Here is a 21,493-nt window from a genome sequence, read left to right on the forward strand (position 1 = left end):
TAGATTAACTGTTTCTTCACTCGATATTAGTGTTCAATGTTTTTTCAATTTTATGCTCTTTTAATTCATTGACATTGTTACTTGTTGATATTGGTGCCGACTCTGCTAAACAAAGTCTCTAATTCCCGGTTAATATTTACATCAGTAATGTTTAAGAAACTTTTTATATAAGAACGCTTTGGAATTACGACTCGTTCGCAATAGGCTATTTGACTGGTTTTCAAAATCCACTTTATATTATTTAGTAGAAGTTAATGAACACAGTAAAACTTGTGTTTTTTGTTCCTAGTACATATTTGCCGAAAAATATATTAAAAATTCCATATTAAATAGCGCGCGAACACAAACTCTACTTGGACAATATGGCGCTGCAATGGGGTCGGTGACGTCACTTTCCTGTATTTTAATCTGTGGTACATATAGTAGAAAAGCAAAGTTTACAAGAAAGTGACTTCATCATAAGCCCGGCCAATCAGAAGCGTTTGTGTCACGTGACAAACGTTTAAAAATTTGCATTTTTATTGACAGATTTTTGAATAAATTAAGTATTATTTTCAACTTTCGTTAGTAAATAACCATTTTTAAACGCACAATATACACTGATTACAATAATGCACAGTTTATTTTTCGCATTGTCAAATAGCCTATTCTACGATTCGTAAGCAAAACTAACAATTTAATTAACATAGTAACCGGGAATTAGATAATTTTACTAAAAGCATATCCATCTCCTGTTTTTGGCTATTCCTGTAACCCTGGACGACACCAGGGGTAAAGGAATAGCAAGTTAGTTAAATTAGTTTGGTGATGGTGTGCTACAGAATCAGCACCGATAAGACTAGATAAACATTTCGTACATTCATTTCTTAGAATTCATTATCGTTTATTTTCTTTATATGTTTAAGTTTAATTTTAGAGGATTTTATGCACTTACAATTAATCCATGTTATTTGACGTTTAAAAAGCATTCACAACTGTTAACGTCAGATTATACAATTGGCTCACTTCGGCTTTTTCTCGTACCTTACATGAATTTTACCTTATCCAGATTTCAGGCGTTCTATAATATGTCAAGTATTACTATCGGCTCTGTAGATTATTCGTGATAAAGGAACATGCAAATATATAGAGAGTTGCTACCGCATTTATAATATTGGTCTGATTAATTATTTGTGCAAATGATCTTCGTACCTCGTATAAAACTTTGACTAATCAGCTTAATGTAGGGATCAAGTGCATTTAAATCAATCGTGATCAAATTGATGAAATAATTAATATAAATAAAGCGGGCTGGAATGTATGCAACTGATCCTCAACACTTATGTTGCTTCTATACGGCTTTGTAGGATCAGAAATATGTTTTTTTATTTACGAGCTAAGAGATAAATACTCGTATAAAAAACATGTAATTGATCCTCCTGTGGTTTATGACCGCTATCTGTGCATGCTAAGTGTTGACACTATCATTTATACGTAGCCACACAGAAGCAATGTGGATAAAGTTGCTAGCATTTTAAATTGAACGATTGGCTATTACTAAGAAAAAAGTTTTATATTAAATTTATGTAAATTTAAATTGTAACATCTATTATAAATTACTCGTTGCTAGCAATTTAAAGGGTTGCCAGCCCCTATCGTTTAGTATCACGATTGTGTCATGTAACAGCTTGGAATTTAGACGTGGCAACTCTAAAACAACTAATTTTTATAGCGCATAGGGGCTGTTTCTCTTTTAAGTTTCGCTACTACAATCGCAGCTTGCATGATCACCTCTACCATAATCACTAGCCGTACGATAGTCATACCATATGGGCTCGCAACCCATCGAGACTGCCAAACACACTCCCAGAGGTCGTTACGAGCGAGGTCCCCTCGCGCTCGCGCCGGCGGTCGCCTTCTGTGTGGCTCGGCCGCCGCCCGTGCTGACCACCGCCCCGTTGCAGGCTGGAGGACGAGTGGGTGCCGGAGCAAGAGGTGCAGCGCGTCAAGCGAGTGGAGATCTCGTCGCTGCCGGCGCACACGAAGGTGCTTCTGTACGAGCAGTTCTGCCGCTCGTACCGCGGCGCCGCGTCGCCGCCGCCCGCGCGCCGCGCGCCCGCCGCGCCCGTGCGCCTGCTGCCCGCGCGCCACTGCACGTCGGCGCGCCTGCTCAGCAACCTCATCGCCAAGCAGCGCCGCGAGCGCAGCGACTGCAGCGCCACCAACCTGCCCATGCGCCTGGACGACGACGAGCGCGCCGCGCGCCCCGCCGGCGCCCGCAAGCGCAAGCTCGGCCGCCCCTACGGCGCCAACGCCTTCTCGCCCTGCGGCCGGTAGTCGCGCTGCCCTTGTACATACTTACTAACGTATAAACGTGAATATTTTATTTCGGGGCTTGGATGTTTTGATTTCGAATCGAAGTTCGGGACGACGCTTCCGCTTCCCGAGGTGCCAACTTTACAAGGTCATCGATGTTCGGTTAAGCTCGATCGAGTATCACCAAGTGCCTCTACGTAGCGCATCGTACCGTAGCCGTGTTCAATTTATATCAGGTTTACCCGTAGTCATATCAACTCGCAGATAGTTTTTTAGGGTTCCATTTTGATGACGTTTTTGACCGTGTTCAGTAAATGAGATTCCTTTTTTTTCTATTTGACAGAATCGCCAGCTGTCTGACGTTAATTCAGTGCCGCCTCACATTCGAATACTTGAACGTTGATCGTGTTCACACCCGAGACCTTCCCATTGAGGTCTTTTGACTATAAATATTTCAAGCGTTCGTTGCGTATCCGAGTGTGACGCGGCAGTCATTCCACTGCCATCGATGTTGTGTTTAGTTTAATAATATACGAACTTTGCATCGACGATTTTACCGTTAGCAATAAAATATTTGTGATAAGAATAGATAATTGACAGATATTATTTTCCGCGCACAAGTTTTTTAGCAGTTTTGTAACGTAAAGTAATTATTGAATAATAATCTAGACATGTTAGTCTAAGGGTGTGGGTTCAAGGAAGCGATCCGAAAAGTGCTGATGAGTTCAAAGCATTTAATGGCAATAATGATGTATTTTTTATCATATTATAAAATAATTTTACGCAACGATTTATTGTATTTCTTTTTAATTCGGAGAGATTTTTTTTATGAGTTCTGACAAAATTAGATACACTTAGAATCTAATCGTATTACAATTTGTAATATGACACTAAGAAAGAAAGAAAAAAATATAATTTAGTTTAAATTTTTATTTCAATTTATTTTATTTTAGTTATCAACAATACAGTAAATAGAACAAATCTCATTATATTTTTTCTTTGTTTCCGATATTCATAAATCTTAGAAAATGTGAGGTATCGTATGGGTTGTAAAGCAATTTGTTTTATTCCACTGACATTCAATTACATTTTAATAACGAAAAAAAAATCTATAAATTTAGAACATCGCTAGATGGTAGAGTCAGAACGTGATATATTATAAACACCAATTTACAATGGATGTGTTAACATTAAGCAATAAATAACTTAATTAAATGTAATTATTAGTAAAATTGGATGGTCTCTGTAAAACAAATTGCTTTAATGATATAATAATGGCGATGACGAAGTCGATGATAAATGTCCATAGCAGAATTTGTAGACGGATTTAGATTTTAATCTTTTTGGATGGCCCTATACAGAAGACAATGCCTTTTTAGCCGTAAGGTGTTATACAATTGAATGTTAAATAAAATTAAAAAATATTGTGTTCTGTGCTCACGCGATCTCGCTAGTATTTTTAGTTAGTGCCTGTAGACTAAGTTAGGACGAATTGTGTGCACGCGGGACGGGGCGTGTATCGCCGTCCCTTTCTTACATTAGCTACAGCGATATGTACGAGAGGGACAGGTATATCGTTCTAGGTTCATTTTGTTAGTGTAGCGCCCTCTAGCGTTATGTGTAAATTGAATGGAGCCGGCGTGATGTTAAGAGGTGTACTATATTGAATGTCGTCGGTATGTTTGAGGTACTTCACTATTCGGTTTGATAAAATTCTTGTGGTGGATTTTATACTGTTTATCTCTTAAGTCTCAGGCGTTTTAGTACTGAAAATAAATCGATTGAATGATTAATGAATAATTGAATAGTAAAGTACTTCACCACAATCCGACTTGTAAATGAATTTGTAAAGTCGATGTAATCTAATAGAAAAATGTAACTCGAGTACGTTCGGTATTGCAGAAGCGGGCCGGCCTCGTGACGGCAGTATGCAATTCTGAACTTATTCCTAGTAGGTATGGACCCAAAGAAGTGTTAGGAAAATTTCTCAAAGTAGTCAAGTTGGTGCCTGATTGTCGGTGTGGTTTCGTAATATTACTTACAGATAGATACTATTTGGAATGCTTCCAATGTACTGATTATTTTTTTTATAATAAATTAAAACGAAACTAGACTAATTATTTGTTTCTGCACTGATAGTAGTGCCATATTTTATTGGCTCACTTTTTTAAATTAATTTAATAGTTAAATTTGACACCAAATTCAGTGAGATGAAATTATAGGTATTCCTTTTTGTATCCGTATAATTTTGTGGACTTGATTTGATCTCAAATAAATCGGCAGTGAAAATGAATTTTGTTGTGTACATCTTGGACTAAGGAGACAGCATCGACGTTTGATAACATTTACAAATTTTTTATACATGTTTTGTAAACGCTACCACTCAAAATCTGAAATCAATAATATCGTCTACGTGTGTTTTATTTTTTGGAATAAAAGTAGAAGTATAGTAGACATAATACTCGGGGCTGTCTTCTTACGCTTCGATGTAGCTCGATCGGTTTATCTTGATACTTTACGACGACTAGCGTAAACCATTTGGCCTATAAAAGCTTGAGTACAAATATAATTTTTGCTTATATCTTAAGAATCGGCGGTTATTTTAGTGTTTGGATACATTTTTAAAATTAACTGATAATAATTAATTATCGTTCTTAGATTAGATTAGCCGTTCGAAATGTTAGGCAGAGAAATATTTTGTGATCGTGAACATTGCCGATGATGGCAACTAAATTATATTAAATGAAACATTAATGATATGCGGATAGAAAACGATATATTTTTATCACTGCCACAATAGTCATAGAGGATCGAGTCGTGCGAGAGTTTAGTTCGGCGTATAGGAGGGCGAGTGCCTTCTATTAGACTTGCTCAGCAAAATAAGGTGTAATTTAAGTTAAATATAATTTTAATCTCCGCAGCGAAGTTTATCGCTGATTCGATGAACAAAGTATTTTCGGGGAACAAACGTAGTTTTCCTAAACCGACTGTGACTGATTCGCATTTCGTTATAACTCCGGAGTGTCCGATGGCGATGTGAAGGCGTGAACCACATTACGGCTGCGACGACACGCATGTACAAAACGTGTAAACCTTGACCAGAAACAGATGGCGCCACTAGGCTAATTAGCGACGGGATTGTAGAAAATGGTAGTTGAATTCTCGCGATTTTTGGTCAGGTTTTACGATGATTGTAAATAGTTAAGTAATTTATTGCTAAGTATTATACGGCAGAGGTAATTTGCTTCGCGCCTGGGTGAGGTCGGCCCCGGCGCGGTCCCGGTGCCGGGTCGGTCCCGGGTCGGTCCCGGTGCCGGGTCACGCGGGGTCGCGGTTAGTGTAGCGTTCGCGAGTTGTCTTTCAACATGTTTCCTATATGCGTTGCGTTTATGAATGTTCTCCTTTATTGTAAATGTTTGGAATCCAATAGTACTATGTGGAGCCTGTATCCCGAATAGTGTGCACTACGTATATTCAATTTGTAGATATTTAATTATATATAGTATAATGTTTAACGCATTCTTATTTGCTTTGACCCTGGATGGTGGAATCCGAAAGTTATATTATTTGACCCACGCGGTGGGGTATCTACCTCAATTAATTTATCACACATTTGGGCATAATAATAGTGGATGTTATGTTAATCTCGAACCTTGGAATTCTTTCAATTTAGTAATTGTAAGATTTTTTTTATATACGATGATTTGTCCACATGTCACAAGTACTGTATCTTATATTAAATACATATTGTATGATTGATTATGTTGTGTTTTATTAAAGTGAACCTTTTAAATATATATGTATGAGTTTTGATTATGATTTTCCTTGTGATATAATATTTTTATTAGGAAAAGTGATGACAAAGTTATCCAATGTAATAACAAATATTGACAAGTTATTCATGAGCGGTAATGTATAAGGCAGAATGCATTGTTGCATTTCACCACGTGAGGCACGTTTAAAATATCAAATCCGCGAATTAAAAAAAAACACTAAGATGGCGCTTCAAACGTGTTTGTAATAGTTTATCTGGATACTATATATTTTGAGTTTTGACTTATTATGAATAATAAGGTATTACATAAATGAGTGGTTAATTAGTGGATTAAAATGATGAGTAATTTGTTATTATAGCAAAAAAATAAAGAATAGGTATATATGATGGTAAATACAATGTCAATGTTCGTTTCTATGATTCAAGGCTATTGCAATACGACACTAGCTTAATGAACATTTTTTATAATAAGCGCGAATTGTTATAAAGTTAAGTCTTGCAAACGTTGCATAATTTTATATTGCGTTTAAAAAACTAGAAAATATTTTTACAAGACGAATTAATTCACAAGAACTAAGAGGCCGCAAGCTTGCTACCTACTATATTTACTAAACTTCTGTAATGTTGAACAATTTAATATATCTTCTATGGTTATTATGGATTTATAATATCAACTCATGCTTTTAGGGCAAGGTAAATTATAAGATAAAAAAATGTGTAAACAAATTATTAAGATAATAAAAATTGACGCTTCTCTCAGCATCTTCTCAACATAACTGTTGAACAGGGAATTTTACTCGTATAGATTATTTAATATCAATAACGAATAAGCAATTCATAAAATTTAACTTAGACTTTAATATTGTACGGTGTTGTATATTTTATTATATACCTTTAATTTAGACCAATATTAATTATTTTTAGCGATAGAAAAAATGTAACCTAGAACGTCAGACCTAATGAAAAACAATTGAAATATTTTTTTTTAAATTAAACTTCTTGACATTAAATTGCTTCTAATTTGTCTTCTGTCTGTATTCAATTAATATCGATTGATTATATATATTTTCTTACACATGAACTAAGTATACGATGCTCAATGTGCATTGAGAAGTTGGTGTCGGACTCAGGGATATTAGAGTATACCAGATAATATTTATACGTGAAGATAAATATGACACATTTTAATCACATCGTAATCCAGCATGCAAAATACTGGAATGTTGCGTTTAGAGGCTTCTTGTCGATGGTGGTCAACTCTTGGACCGATATGGACCTCGGCGGATCAGTTCAGCATTTTTAGAAGATAATGGGGATCATCAGAACACTGCACCAGACAGCTTGCTGTGCTTAAGTCAGGGCTGCATAAACTATTTAATAGAAAATGTAGTCTAAGCATTAATTTCACTCCTCAAATCATAAATTTACTTCAAAATGACAGTTTGAAATTATAGCATTTGTCACAATTTATCTTTGAGTACATATTGGAAAGTAAATGTATAAGAATGATACATATAAAATAGGTCTATGATAATTTAACCTCATCTGAACTATGTTTGTAAGTTTGGCTTAATACATGCAAATCACGTATTATCTAAGTTACTCTTTCTTATTTGAAAATAAAATTGCGTAAACGTTTTTTTCGCGCTATATTCACTGGCCCAATGACTCAAAAAACCGGAACACAACTATACTAATCATTGCTATTTACCAGCAGAACAAGTGTATCTAACACCAAACTGCTAGCACTCAGTCCAAGAACCATCTTTCCCAGAGTACTAGCTATCGTAGGGCCAGGTGGTGCAGTGCACCAGGGCCCCGGAGTTCAGGGGGCCCTCTAAACTATGCCTTAAGTTTCTGAAGCTAGAAAATCACGACCCTGCGTACAAGATTTATTTTTTGGTATCTATATATTTAAAGGGTAGATAATTATTAGTTAAAGAAAAGGTGAGGGCCCGATTCTTTTTTCTGCACTGGGGCCCTTCCTCGTCCAACTAAGCCACTGATCTTTTTTTATTTATTTTTATATTATATGTACAATAGAAGTTAAAATTAGAAATGTTTTCTAAGCTAAAATAATTATCATTTTATTGACATATTTTCTTAAAAGAGTAATTTTAACACTGCGTGTTTAATGTGAATATTTTAGGGATATAAATAAATTATTTGATTTTAGACCACGACCTATATTATTGACTTTATACTATCCTTAAAAAATACTAGGCTATGCACACAGGTACATAGACCAATGTATGTTTGTGCTTATGTAGATGTCCCAATAAAGTTACCAACGTAGTTATTGGAAGAGCTATCCTACGTAGTCATTTTATATTAATATAATGTGAGTTTCTTTTTAACGCAGAAGAAAGTGATATGAGGCCAATCCATAATTCTTCTTACCCACACTAGAATGTGATGTATGTGAACAAGTGATATACACCCCGTACTCGCACACATATACATCTTTACTACAACTAAATGATCCGTATAGTTAATTGATAAATTCATTTTATAAGCTAATACAAAAAATATCTCTTATATCTTTATCTAAAAGTCGCAGGCGAATTCGCTCGCGTTTTATGGGACGGCCTTTAGGAATTAGATTGAAAAAAAAACCCTATAAACCTGCTTCATTTTATAGTTGCTCTACATCAAACAAACAACAAATGCAGTTCAATGGTTTTAGCGTAAAAGCATATCATACAGACAAACATAAATTCTTTCATATATTTTTATGCTATTGGTTGGCGGACGAGCATATGGGCCACCTGATAGTAAGTGGTCCCACTGCCCATAGACAATGGCGCTGTAATTAACATTAACGATTCCTTTCATCGCCAATGCGCCACTAATCTTGAGAACTAAGATGTTATGTCCCTTGTGCCTGCAGTTATAGTAGCTCGCTCATCCTTCAAACCGAAACACAACAATACCAAGTACTGTATTTTGGCGGTAGAATATCTGATGAGAAGGACCACACCTACACAGAAGGGTTTGCACAAAGCTCTACTACCAAGTAACTAAGCATATAATACTATTATCAATCAATATAGATTACTTCGTACATTTATAATAACTGTAATAAATTCTAACAGAACCTACACTAATTAAAAAGCTCAAGCATATTAATAAATATACGAATACACAGTGAAATTAAGATGGTCCTACAAAAAATCTAAAGAGGAAATAAGTTTATTAGATACCAAACAAAAATAAGATTGACTTAAAATACATTATTGCTCGACAAAAATTATCATACGACATAAAAATGTTTCTAGATCAATTCGTGTAATGAACGAATGACGTTAATTATAATCCGAGTAGGCATATTCAGGCAAAGTTTCCAATTTCTTTGAACTACTCGATCGCATTGTTATTCGCCGGTGTGATTAGCATTCACTTACAATAAAGCGAAGTTTTAATTTTACGCCGGGAATGTATGCGATAAATGTTTCACAAGGCAATACGATACCTCCGCGAGTCAGGTGCGCTCAATCTCGGGCCGGAAACACTATAATAGCATCTTGACTTTAAGGATATTTGGACTCATTATTTTAATAAGGAAATACTAAAATAATTTTTTTCACCTAAGTGTTTCAAACTTAATAAAGAAAAATGTAATAAAATGTATGTATTTTTTTGGTTTGTATAATAAATATTTTAAGCAATCGATGTTGAGTGTCACTCAGATATCGACAGGAACAGCTGATTTTATTTGGAATTTTTTACCAAGATATTTATCGATACTTTTTATTAATAACATTAAATAAAGTAGTGTATAGTTAGTGTAGTTGTATACGTATAGTTCCTATTACTACTGATAAACTATTTAAATATAATATATCAATATGTTTTTAGTGTTATTTTGTTTAAATTGCTACTCCTAACTACGATTAATACTTTTAGTTTTCCATTAGAGGATGGACACCCTAATGGAAAACGTAACACAGGTTACGTAAACAAGGTACAAGTGTACCTTATGTGTAATTATTATATTTAATTTAGGAATACTTATTTTGTGATCTCGTTCTAAACCTCATAAGCTTATTGCAACATTTGCTTTTTACACTAATTAATTAAGATTATGATAATGAAAAATAATATGACAAACTTATATTGAGGAATATTACGTAACATTTTACATTTTTGGTTCAAATATTGATTAACTTTTATATTATTTTCATTGTCATCGATTCAGGTATGTGAAACTTCGAAATCATATGGTATTCATTCATTTTGATTCAGGCGCGGTTTTAGGTAGCTGTAAATATAAAATTAATTACATATGATGATAATAGTTTTATATTAAATAAATACTGTAAATTGGATATCAAGTACAAAAAGGTTAAATGTGTTAAAGACAAGAACGTTTATTAACTTAGTTTAATGTTGTGAAAACTACTTAATTAGTCCAAGTATCCTCGAGCTGAGATGGATTAGCCACAGATGGTTTCTTTACAAACTTAGAGCTATTAAGTGGCAGAATCGTACACTAATATAACAAAGAGAATAATATTGTTTTCTTAGGAAGAGAAATTAGCCAATTGTAATAGAGATGGTTAATTATAGTCAGTACTACTTACCTGCCCTGTATCCATAATTACTGACCCTACAAGAGCTATAATCCCTGTATTGGCAAGACGTTATGACCCTCGTTGATTAGTTGGCGAATTATCTTCATATTAACAAATAAAAGTTCTACTAGTAAAGTAATAGATGTGTATGATACACATATATTATTTTACTCTACTACAAGGGACATAACATTTTAGTTTCCAATGGTTTTGCATATATTAAAATACTACGGGCAGTGATGCCCTCGATGTGGACGCGTGGTGCAGTGTGGTCCTTCTTATCCCATTGTCCTTGCCCAGTCGGTGGACATTCACAAGTTTTATTTGGTGGACTAAAATAAAAACAATAAATATACATATATGACATGACAGTGTAGTACCGTATAGTGTCTGAAGGCTGTCTTGCTATGTTCAAAAACTTATGCAACAACAAAATCCTTGTAATGTTTTTTTCAAATTCAAATATGTTAGACCTAAAAGTCGATGTAAATTTTAAAAGGAATGTCATATGTAGATATTTATAAATGGAACAATAAGACACAGTTTCCAAGCAAACCACGCTGAACGAACAACATAATAATATGTAATTTCAAATCTCAATATTGTTATATATAAGTAAGTGTGAAAAGGATAAACCTTTTTTATAACATGAAAATGGGATACATATGATACATACAAGATTTCAAGCCAATTTAATAATATCTAAAACGTACGAGTACACTGGCATTAATTACCAATCGAATTCGATTTATATTCAATGGAACAAAAAAAAAATAAGAAGAAATAAAAGTGTTGTCTTTTTTTTGTTAGGATGATAGTGACCAGTTTCAGAACTCTTACTAAACCAATTATTAATATTCAGCTTTAAGCTATCGTTCATAATTTAGATAATATACAATGTTAGTAAAAAAAAACGTACATATGGGCATATTTTTGGAGATCAAATATAATTTTCATACTTTCGTGCTGAATTTATATTGTAGTATTTAAAACTGGTGCCTGTTTTCAAATCCTTTATATATAGATATTCGAAATGATTATTTTTTATGCATTGCGATTCGAATTCATAAGTTTAGAATGATTACAAAAACTACGCATTGTAAAAATTTATTATTTTATGCAAATATTTTGTTTGCTGAAAGTTTATTTCAACGTGTTTTTAAATAGAGATAAAAATGCTCATTTTTATCCTACGTTATGTGCCAAGCCGGGTCAAATTAAGCATTGTATTTACGATGTGGCTACGTGATGGTCCAGTGGTTAGCAGAATCGTAACGAATGATTCTGAGCTCAGATCTGAGCAAGCACTACGAAAATTTCATGCTTAATTTGTATTTATTAGAGCTATATTGTTGGTCGATGCAGGAAAGAATTGCATGTGCTAGTAAGAAACGACTTACCCTTACAGTTTAGAGCTTATCTAAACTTTTTCCAAAAACAGAGAGGAGGTTTTGAGCCCTGCTGTCATTATGCGTCAGGACGAGCAGCTAGTGTATATGTAAAACAATCTATGTGACGATCTTTTAATACACTTTGTGACAGCGGTAGTCTTTCCAAACGGCCAGTAGCGTGTTCGCGTATACCTATTATTATCAAAGCATAAGTATTGCATTAAACACAAGTAAACACACCTATCAATGTAACAACAAGGGCTGTATACGGAAAAGTGTAATCATTTATACTTAATTATATTTTTATTTATTTTTATGATTTTCTCTTTGTCAAGGGGAATAAAACAATCCAAAAATTTCATATATCATCTATCCACATCCAAACACTTACATTTAAGTTGACATTCATTAGTAAGCACGTCGATGCTTACAATCACAATCTAGTAAGAGATTTGATATTTAACTCTATGATACATTATCCTTTTAAGTTTGTTGTTAACGTACTTTTAAATTCTATATTATCCGGATCAGATACGGAGTCTAGAGACTGCGTAGGTAGCTGTACATTTAATGATATATCACGGTTAGGCATCGGCGTATATTTAATTTGTGCAATGATAAAAACAACGTGTTATTAATTCCCGCACTCTTGTAATCCGATTGGACAGGAAATAGTTTAGGTGCTACATTTATGTACTTTCCGAGGCATGGATGTGTACATACTGTATCCTTCTAAATACTTGTTGCTGAGATATTCTCCATATTAAAACCTAATTGTTGTACTATAACAATTCGCAGTTTGAACCCAAGGAGCTGGCCTCTAGACAAACAACACAGTTAAAGTTAAGAAAACAGTAACTCTACTAAAAGTATAAAGCTGACAAGTTTTCAAAGGTGCGCCCAAGACTTTCCATATACTTCGTGGAAGATACTCCGCGTCTCAAGAGCAGTCGTTGAGCACGTCTGGGAACTTCGTACGCCATTTATCCTTCACACAGGATAGCGCACAATTATTATCTCATACTAGTTTTGCGTTAAATTTTTTATTTCTTTTTTTAAATTGCTTGGACTTCATTCTTTACTTAGAAACACAAAACCTAATTAAAATATAGGTAGGTACATATATCAATATTAATATTCTATACTACTAGCGTTTTAGGGGTTGGTTGGTCGTAAGTGAGGAAAAAAGGTGTCCTTTCTTGAAGCTCAAATTTGCTTCCAAACAAATTTCATAAAATTCGGTTCAGTAGTTCGGTAGTGAAAGAAAGACGGCCAGGCAGACAGACAGAGTTACTTTCACATTTATAATATTAGTATAGAAGTATAGAATGTTCATACAAGTCAATAACCTTTCATGTCAATACATATAAGTAAATAACTTATTATTATATTGTCAGGTCAAAATTCTTTTATGCTCTCAAAAGTACCTTAGGAAAAATATAAAACTGGCTTTTATAGTTAATAGTTAATAATTAATTAAAAATTGTTTATAATAATATAATAGTAATAAAATGTATCACAATCTCTGGCGAAACGCAAGTTGCACTGTCAGCATATCGCCGGTAGCGACGAGCGTCCCGCTGGAGGCCACTCCTGCGCAGCCAGTCGGCGATACATCCCGCGCCATGTAAGTAAACATATTTTATACAAGGTTTGTTATTATACTAAACGGAACATATTAGAATAATCATTTGAATGTTTTCAATAAGTCTGTAACTTATCTCGTATATTTTTATTCAAGTAACTTTTTAATGTTTGTGGCTAATTTATAAGTCTGCCTTATTATTCGTCGGAGTTAAATAATTTACATAACTTATTCCTTTTATACGAAATCATAATTACTTAGTTTAAATCTCAAATAAGTTGTTATTTAAAGACAATATTTTATATTTGTATAAATTATCAATAACGTATTGTTTTTGCTGTTATTTGTTTTTATAATTGTATTTCTCATTGAATGTTATTTCAAATCAACATTGAAACACGAAAAAGTCATAACATCCTGCACTTTAATACGCGAGTTAAGAATAAATATATCTTTCTATCTGTAAAGTTATTACCGTGCATGTAATTTAAAAAAAATACTAATTAAAACAATATTCATTACCATCATTTACTATTCAATTGTTACTGTAAGACGGAAGACTATTATCCAGAAGAAACAGAACTAAGTTCAGGGTTGAAATGGCCATTACCTCACAGTCACGTGGTCTCGGTGGTACAACGTGTGATGTGACGTAGTGGAAGTCTCGACCTGGACCGACTACAGACTACAAGAATAAGTTATGGAAGAAAGAATAGAAATATTAAGAAATACAAGAAGTATAAAGAAGTTTGAAGTGATAATTTGCGATTTTATGTTTCGCCAGTTCTGTTTTTGCTAAAGGTTCATATTTTAATTAAGCTATGTCGATCTAATCCAGAAATTAAATTTCGTATATAACTCAACAGTCATATAATCTACTATTTATATTAAATTATTTTATTTAAGTACGTGGATCTAATAATATTTGTTCAAAAATAAAATTTTACTAAATATATTTACTAATACTTATACTATAAAGTCTCATATGTTTTACTGTGTATATTTTTTCTTTAATTTTTTTGTGTATGCATCTTATTATCTTCGGTTATTAATATACGTTGATAAACTGACGCAGTACCAAAGTCAAAGTCAAATGAGCCAACTTTATTATTTTGGTGTACGTGACTTATTAGCCAACGTTTGGCCATTATTTTATCGACGCGTTCCCAGCTTTGACGGCTTATCAAAACATATCTATCTAGTAGTCTAGTGATCACAGTTAAATAAACTTGTAGAATACTTCTGCTCATTACTAGTACTACTTCAACTGCTTATATGATATAAAGATATTTTAATACATAATCGTATATGTAGTAATTACCAGAAGTATCATAAAATTATATATTTAATTGTATTCGTAGAGATTATGCTTAATTTACTTTGATCGACTGTACGTTTGTTTTGTCTATGTATTTTTATTTATTGTACAGGTGTAGGCGTGTATAATGCGCCACAGATTACAAAGAATATTTTTTAGATAAGTTAAAATGTTTTGAATATCAGATGTCATTTCCATTTAAAAATCGAACACGGTATACTTATCAGCTATGTCGTAAAAGTTTTTATATTTAGAATTCAATACATATTTTTTTTATTAATCCATAATTTATTTTTTCAGTCTCACCAGATTCAAATGGATTTTTATTACGGAACGTCGTGACAAAAGGGTGAAATAACAAAATAATTACTTACAGATTAAAGATATAAATTGTTATAATGTAAAATATAAAAATATTTGAAATAAACACAATAGTTAACATTATATCTGTAACAATGCAGACAAAATTGTATTACCTTACTACCATTGTGCGATAATTATTCCGAGTTCTCAGGTGCTACGTGACTTGGATTCAGTGTTGAATTTCGCATAGCTGATATAATTCGACAATGTCGCAATATCGGAAATGTCCAGTAATTCGATACCCGGGCAGAATGCAACGGACCTCACGCCGCTCGTATCCGATGTCTCAGATAGGTATACTGCTTATAAAGCCTCATTTTTATACACTGTGCTATTTTATTTGTCTTAATTTTTTTCTATCATTTAATGATATTAAAATACTTTTATAAATTTTAATTAACATAAGAATTAACAACATTAAATGCTGAATTTGTCTTAATTGAATAATAATAATCATAATTTGTTCTCCTTAATATTATGTTATTTATATATTAAAACCTTAGTTAGTTTTGTAACTATTTATATTTACTGCAGTTATTAAAAATGGATATTTGCCATGTTTTTTTTTATTCTCGATATAAAGTATCGAATAAAGTGAATCAAATCCATCAAATAAAAATAAAACAAGGTAAATGGGATCCCGTTTTTAAAAACTTTTGTAATAAAAATAGCCATGTTAATTTCAAATATTATATTTATATTTACGTTTGCAAATTTCGAATAAAATGACAAACCTCTTTAGTCAGTAATTTTTTTTTCCTACTAAAGAGGTTTTTCATTTTTGTATTCTTTCATTTATATCGATGTGCATTATATGTTGACGTTTTGTAATGTGTGTGACAAGTTTCATTGATCAGGGATAAAACGATTAAGTTGTGTTAAATAGAATTACGCCATCTTGATAAAAGGCGCTTGTAATCTCGATACTATCATTATAAACCCAGTGCTTAAGTATATTAATGCTTGTCATACATAGGATTAAATTTTGATTGGATTTACCATATCCCTCATTAAAATACTTCAAACAGGAGTACTCTAGCAGTTAATTACTTTATATCGATCAAAACAATCGATTCTCTTTTGTTTAGGTCACCATTTTTTTAATTTAAAGATAATGTACGATCATTATTGTATTAATTGTTTTACTGAGTTTCTATCGCCTTTATCTGGAAAAAAATATCACTAATCATTTTTGTTTTCAATATTAAGAATATTCAAAATATAGTTTAAATATTTAAAAAAATTGTTTTGAATTTGGAATTTTTATTTTTTTATTTTAAGATTTATTAAATTAAATTATTAAGATTACATTTTTAAGATTATTCAACTGTTATTATTATGGTCTCCCTATGATCACCTCAACAGGTGCCAGGAGGGCAGAGAAGACAGTGTTTTCCAAGAGTATCAGAATTGCAATTCAACAGGAAAATGCTGCTAGCATTCTTGCCACCAATCCACGCGATCAAGATTTGTGCAGTTAATTTTTTTTTAACTTTTATCAAATTAAAGCATTAATGTTATTTTTTTAAAAACTAATAAAATTAAATTAAATAAGCTCATACTTAAAATTAAGTTTCTATTACATATTTATTTACCTACTGTTATTTATGATGTTTTAACCTTTCTTTTCGTAACTAAATTAATTTATTTCCTTAAATTGTATAATTTGTATGCTCTACTTTTATTAATATTAAGCATATAAAAATAAAATCAAATAAATAAATAAATTATATACAAATAATATAATGAATTGTTATTTTAAATGTTATATCGTAATACGTAATATTAAATTAAATAAATTCAAGCAATAGTTGTCACAAATTGATCTATTGTTCCGATTAGCGGATTGAAATGTAATTCTATAGTAGAATGCAGTTAAATAATAGTCGGCGCGTTGAAAGTTGTATTGATTTAGGATCAGCTAAGATTTGCAATTAAATGTTGTTCAAATATCATTGTTGTATCTCTCAATAATGTCAGGAATTTATTAACAAGGGTTACCGTTAGTGAGATTACATGAACATTTATACTGCAATGTCTATGAAGATAATCTTTAGTATTATAAATGCGAAAGTAATATGTCTGTATGTAACGCTACCATGGCTAAATATTTAAACCAAATTTGATGTAATTTTGTATTCTTGACGACAAGGAAGGTCACAACCTCAGCTCCTAGAGATAATAATAAATAGCGTGGGTAGCTTAAATGCTGTAGAAGTTCAAGATGATAATTGAAATTTAAGAAAAAAAAAAATATAATAAATTTAATAAAAAATCGTTGGTAACTATAATGTAATTGCGCAGTATTCTTGTTGGGATATTACTGCGAGGACAATTTTTCCTTAGTTAAGTTAAAGTCAAAAAGTTTTATTCAATATAGAGGGGACACTTGCTTATTTACAGTCAAAAATCTACCACCTGTTATACAAATCCTTTTTAAGTAGTGGTAGGGCCTTGTGCCAGCGTATCGGGGTAGGCGTCACCCATTCAACAGATATTATACTACCAATAAGCAGTATTATTGTGACTCGGTTTGGTTTAAGTGAGCCAGTGTAACTGCAGGCACGAGGGACATAATATCTTAGTTCCCAAGGTTGATGGCGCTGTGGCTGTGTAAGGAGTGCTATTGGAAGGAGTGGAATATTTCTTAGAGCGTTAATATTTATTGACGGTCTTAACCACGTACCATAAGTGGTTCTATTATTACTAAATAATTTATTACATATAACATAAGTTAAAAAGTGTTCTTTTTAAATTTCAATTTGATGATTAAAGCGTTAAAAAAAGTAAATAAATAACTAAATATTTCAAACATCCATTTTGCATAGATCAGTCGCATAAACATCGCGTGAACAATGATTATTTTACACATTATGTTCATAAGGTGGCATAAAAATTAGCCAATAATAAAGGGGTTAAGAACAAACACCAATCTCATATTCCCCCTCACAATTAACATAAATACGCAATATAAACAGCGTTCGTTTAAAATCACCCCGAGCTCTAAGTATCCCGTTGGGGAGACGCTCTATCAGAAATATTCACGTAACATGATATTTTACTAATGATCACAAACTCGATAGCGATTGGTGAGAATCAAGTGACTTTTTCCATTATAATGATAATATTTGGTAAGGTTTTTCAACTCTGGTATCTATTCTGGCACTCTATTTTTGAAGTTTGTTACATTTTGATTATGACACTCATTTGTATATGACAGTTTAAATAATTTATTTTATTTTTCGATCCGACGCAAGATCCGACGTCTGTTCTTTTTTTAATATAATACTAAGTAACAAAGATAATTTTTTTAATACGGTGAAAACATTACTGCATATAAATACGCAATTATTAAATTAATGCAGTACTTTTTTTACCAATTCGCAAATAAAAAAATAATTATAAAGCAAAGCGTCAATAGCGCAATGGTTTACAGACCGCCTAACGATTTAAAAGTCAGGGAATCTATCCCGACCCCTTGGGCTATTGTCGTACCCACATCGAACACAAGTGATAAGCTTAAAAAGATATGAGGGATAAATAGATATTTGTATTTTCTTGATTAATACGGGGCATGGCTAGTATAAAAATATAATAAAAAAAGTAATTTAAAAAGTAAAAAAAAGTAATAATAATATTTGTTTTTGAGGAAGACTCAAAAACAAATATTATTATTACTTTTTTTTCATTGTAAACTATTTTTGATTTACATTCGAGAACACATAGTAATTGGAACTGTTGACTCGGCAAGCAGGGTGAGATTACCATAGCACTCTGATACACGGAAGCCAGAAATATGAAATATGAAGCTCATGTAGGTACAAGCGTATTCGTGTATTTGCATTATTCACTTATTCAGTTTCATTGCAATTACTTTAGATCTTCTGCTTAACGGCCTTTATTTAACTTATAAAGGAAATAACTACCAACATCTAGAGAATAAAACATACGTGCCAACTTTATTATTATTATGTGTGCTCGAAAGCTACGCTTGATACATGCTAAGCGTCATACTACTTGAATATTGTGTGTGTACTTAGTAGCCAAGGTTTGGCCGCTATTATTTTCTACGCGTTTTCAGCGAGATAGTATATCTAGACGAATAAGTATTCTAAGCCAGTGTTACCCGATTTGGCTCCCACATGGCTACGTATAGTTTTCGTAAAACGGCCGCCATATAAAAGTTTGTTTCAAGAGATGTTTTTAACTGTAATTTATTTTACCGTAAATTAGTTGCAATTAAAATTTTGTTCACATGAATTAAGCGTTGGGTCAGGGCTTTTCATAATTTTGATAGTCACTTTATTTTTACAGTTATTTCGAACAATTGTGTTGATTAAACAGATCATCATCAAAATTTCGGGAAATGCGAAACTTATTTCCACTTTTCAATATTCACTTAATAATTTCATAATTTTTAGATGATGTGTGATGTAAACGCTAATAATACAAGAGACAAACGTACACTGGTTACTCCTGTTACCCAACTAATTTAGGAAGGTTAGTAATTAATTTGTGAGGCAATATGGTGTAGGTATACAATTTATAACAACCTAGAAAACGTATAAATTTTGTATGTTGAATAAAGACATTTCAATTTTATTTTGCCTTGCTTTGTGCAAGCCCGTCTGGGTAGGTACCACCCACTCATCACTTATTCTACCGCCAAACAACACTCCTCAGTATTATTGTGTTCCAGTTTGAAGGGTGAGTGAGCCAGTGTAACTACAGGCACAAGGAACATAACATCTTAGTTCCCAAGATTAGGGATACATTGACGATTTAAGAAAAGTTAATATTTCTTACAGCGTCATTGTCTATGGGTGATGGTGACCACTTACCATCAGGTGGCAAATATGCTCGTCCGCCAACCTATAAAAAAAAATATTCAATAATTGGATCAACAAATTGAATAGTATAAAAAACTGTATGTTCGCCACTTATTTTTATACTATTGGCTTTTGTTTATGTGATTTCGACATCAATCCCTGCGATGACTATCCTCAGCACAAAGACGCTACATGATATTCTTAGTTATATACCATGAACCTGTCACCTTGTAATACCTATGTACGTCAAATAGGTGACTTAACTTTTAATCACTTTACTAACTTATATAGTTGGCAGAAAGTTCGTTTGGATATTAATTACTCAATTTGAATTTACGCCGAGTGAGGTAGGCGAGCAATAGCTAGTTCAATACTTAGTTGAAGTGGAAAGCTGTTTTGAAATATTGTTAGTACGGTGATAAACAAGGAACGGGCTTAATTGTATATTATGACTGGTTAATGTTTGCCGTCAATTGCGATGTGCCCGGGGGTGGAACCGGGCCCTGTACCTACATATGTATTATTGGTTCGAACAGCAAAAATGTTTAAAGCCCCTGAATTTATTAACTTTAAATATGATAACATTGGTATTATCATCATTATTATCATTAGTATAAAACTATTTTTTTAATAGATGGTGATTCGAGAGGAAGGTTTTCGTATATAATACATAGACAATATAGTAAAGAAACATTGATAATTTTATAAAATTCTAATTTGATGTAAATAAACAAATTCTGTAGTATATTTAGTATCTGTATTGCATCCGTGAGAAGCCGGGGTGGGTCGCTAGTTTATATGAAAGTTGTTATCACCGGCTGCTTCGCACACGTTTTAAAGAGGTTATGTCAGGTTATAGGAATAAATAATCAGTCTATATAACTTTACCATAATTTATTTTCATTATATTCCTATACATATTACATTTATTCATACATACATAGATAAATTATTATAATATTGCAAACAACGATATTTTTTGTAATCACAGCCTATTTATAAATCACCCCGAGGCGAAAATAAATTCAAGCGCTCGCTATAGATTTTAAGGTGCATTAATTGCACAACCTGTTGGCCATACTATGGATGTATACGAATATTTATATCATATACTTAACAGTTTTACTACCACTAAAGTAATACTTTATTTTCCTGTTTCGGGTGAGGGAGTAATTACAGTATCAAGGGCCATAAGATTTTAGATACGGCGTTAACGGTGTGACAAACACAACAGCCTTACAAGGGTGAACACCCTTGTAAGACTGTCGGTAATTATGGACGATTGTGTTCATTAATCAGCTGGTTTCCTGGTTTATTATCAAATTATGAACCAAACTTACCCGAAGAAATAAAACGACAATTT

The 21,493-nt window shown here is 32.7% G+C and overlaps 1 protein-coding gene across 4 annotated transcripts in view; it reads left to right on the top strand.

The window, feature by feature from the left end:
• The window catches only part of LOC124544469 (zinc finger protein jing), a 120,946-nt gene extending 114,889 nt beyond the window's left edge, over positions 1 to 6,057 (top strand). For all 4 annotated transcript variants that reach the window (XM_047123034.1, XM_047123035.1, XM_047123037.1 and 1 more), the window contains exon 6: positions 1,944 to 6,057. In XM_047123034.1, the coding sequence (XP_046978990.1) occupies positions 1,944 to 2,316 (373 nt within the window). In that variant the 3' untranslated portion in view covers positions 2,317 to 6,057. The remainder of the gene's footprint in view (positions 1 to 1,943) is intronic.
• Positions 6,058 to 21,493: the final 15,436 nt, after the last annotated feature.

This window comes from Vanessa cardui, chromosome 4 (genome assembly GCF_905220365.1).
Source record: "Vanessa cardui chromosome 4, ilVanCard2.1, whole genome shotgun sequence".
NCBI lineage: Eukaryota > Metazoa > Arthropoda > Insecta > Lepidoptera > Nymphalidae > Vanessa > Vanessa cardui.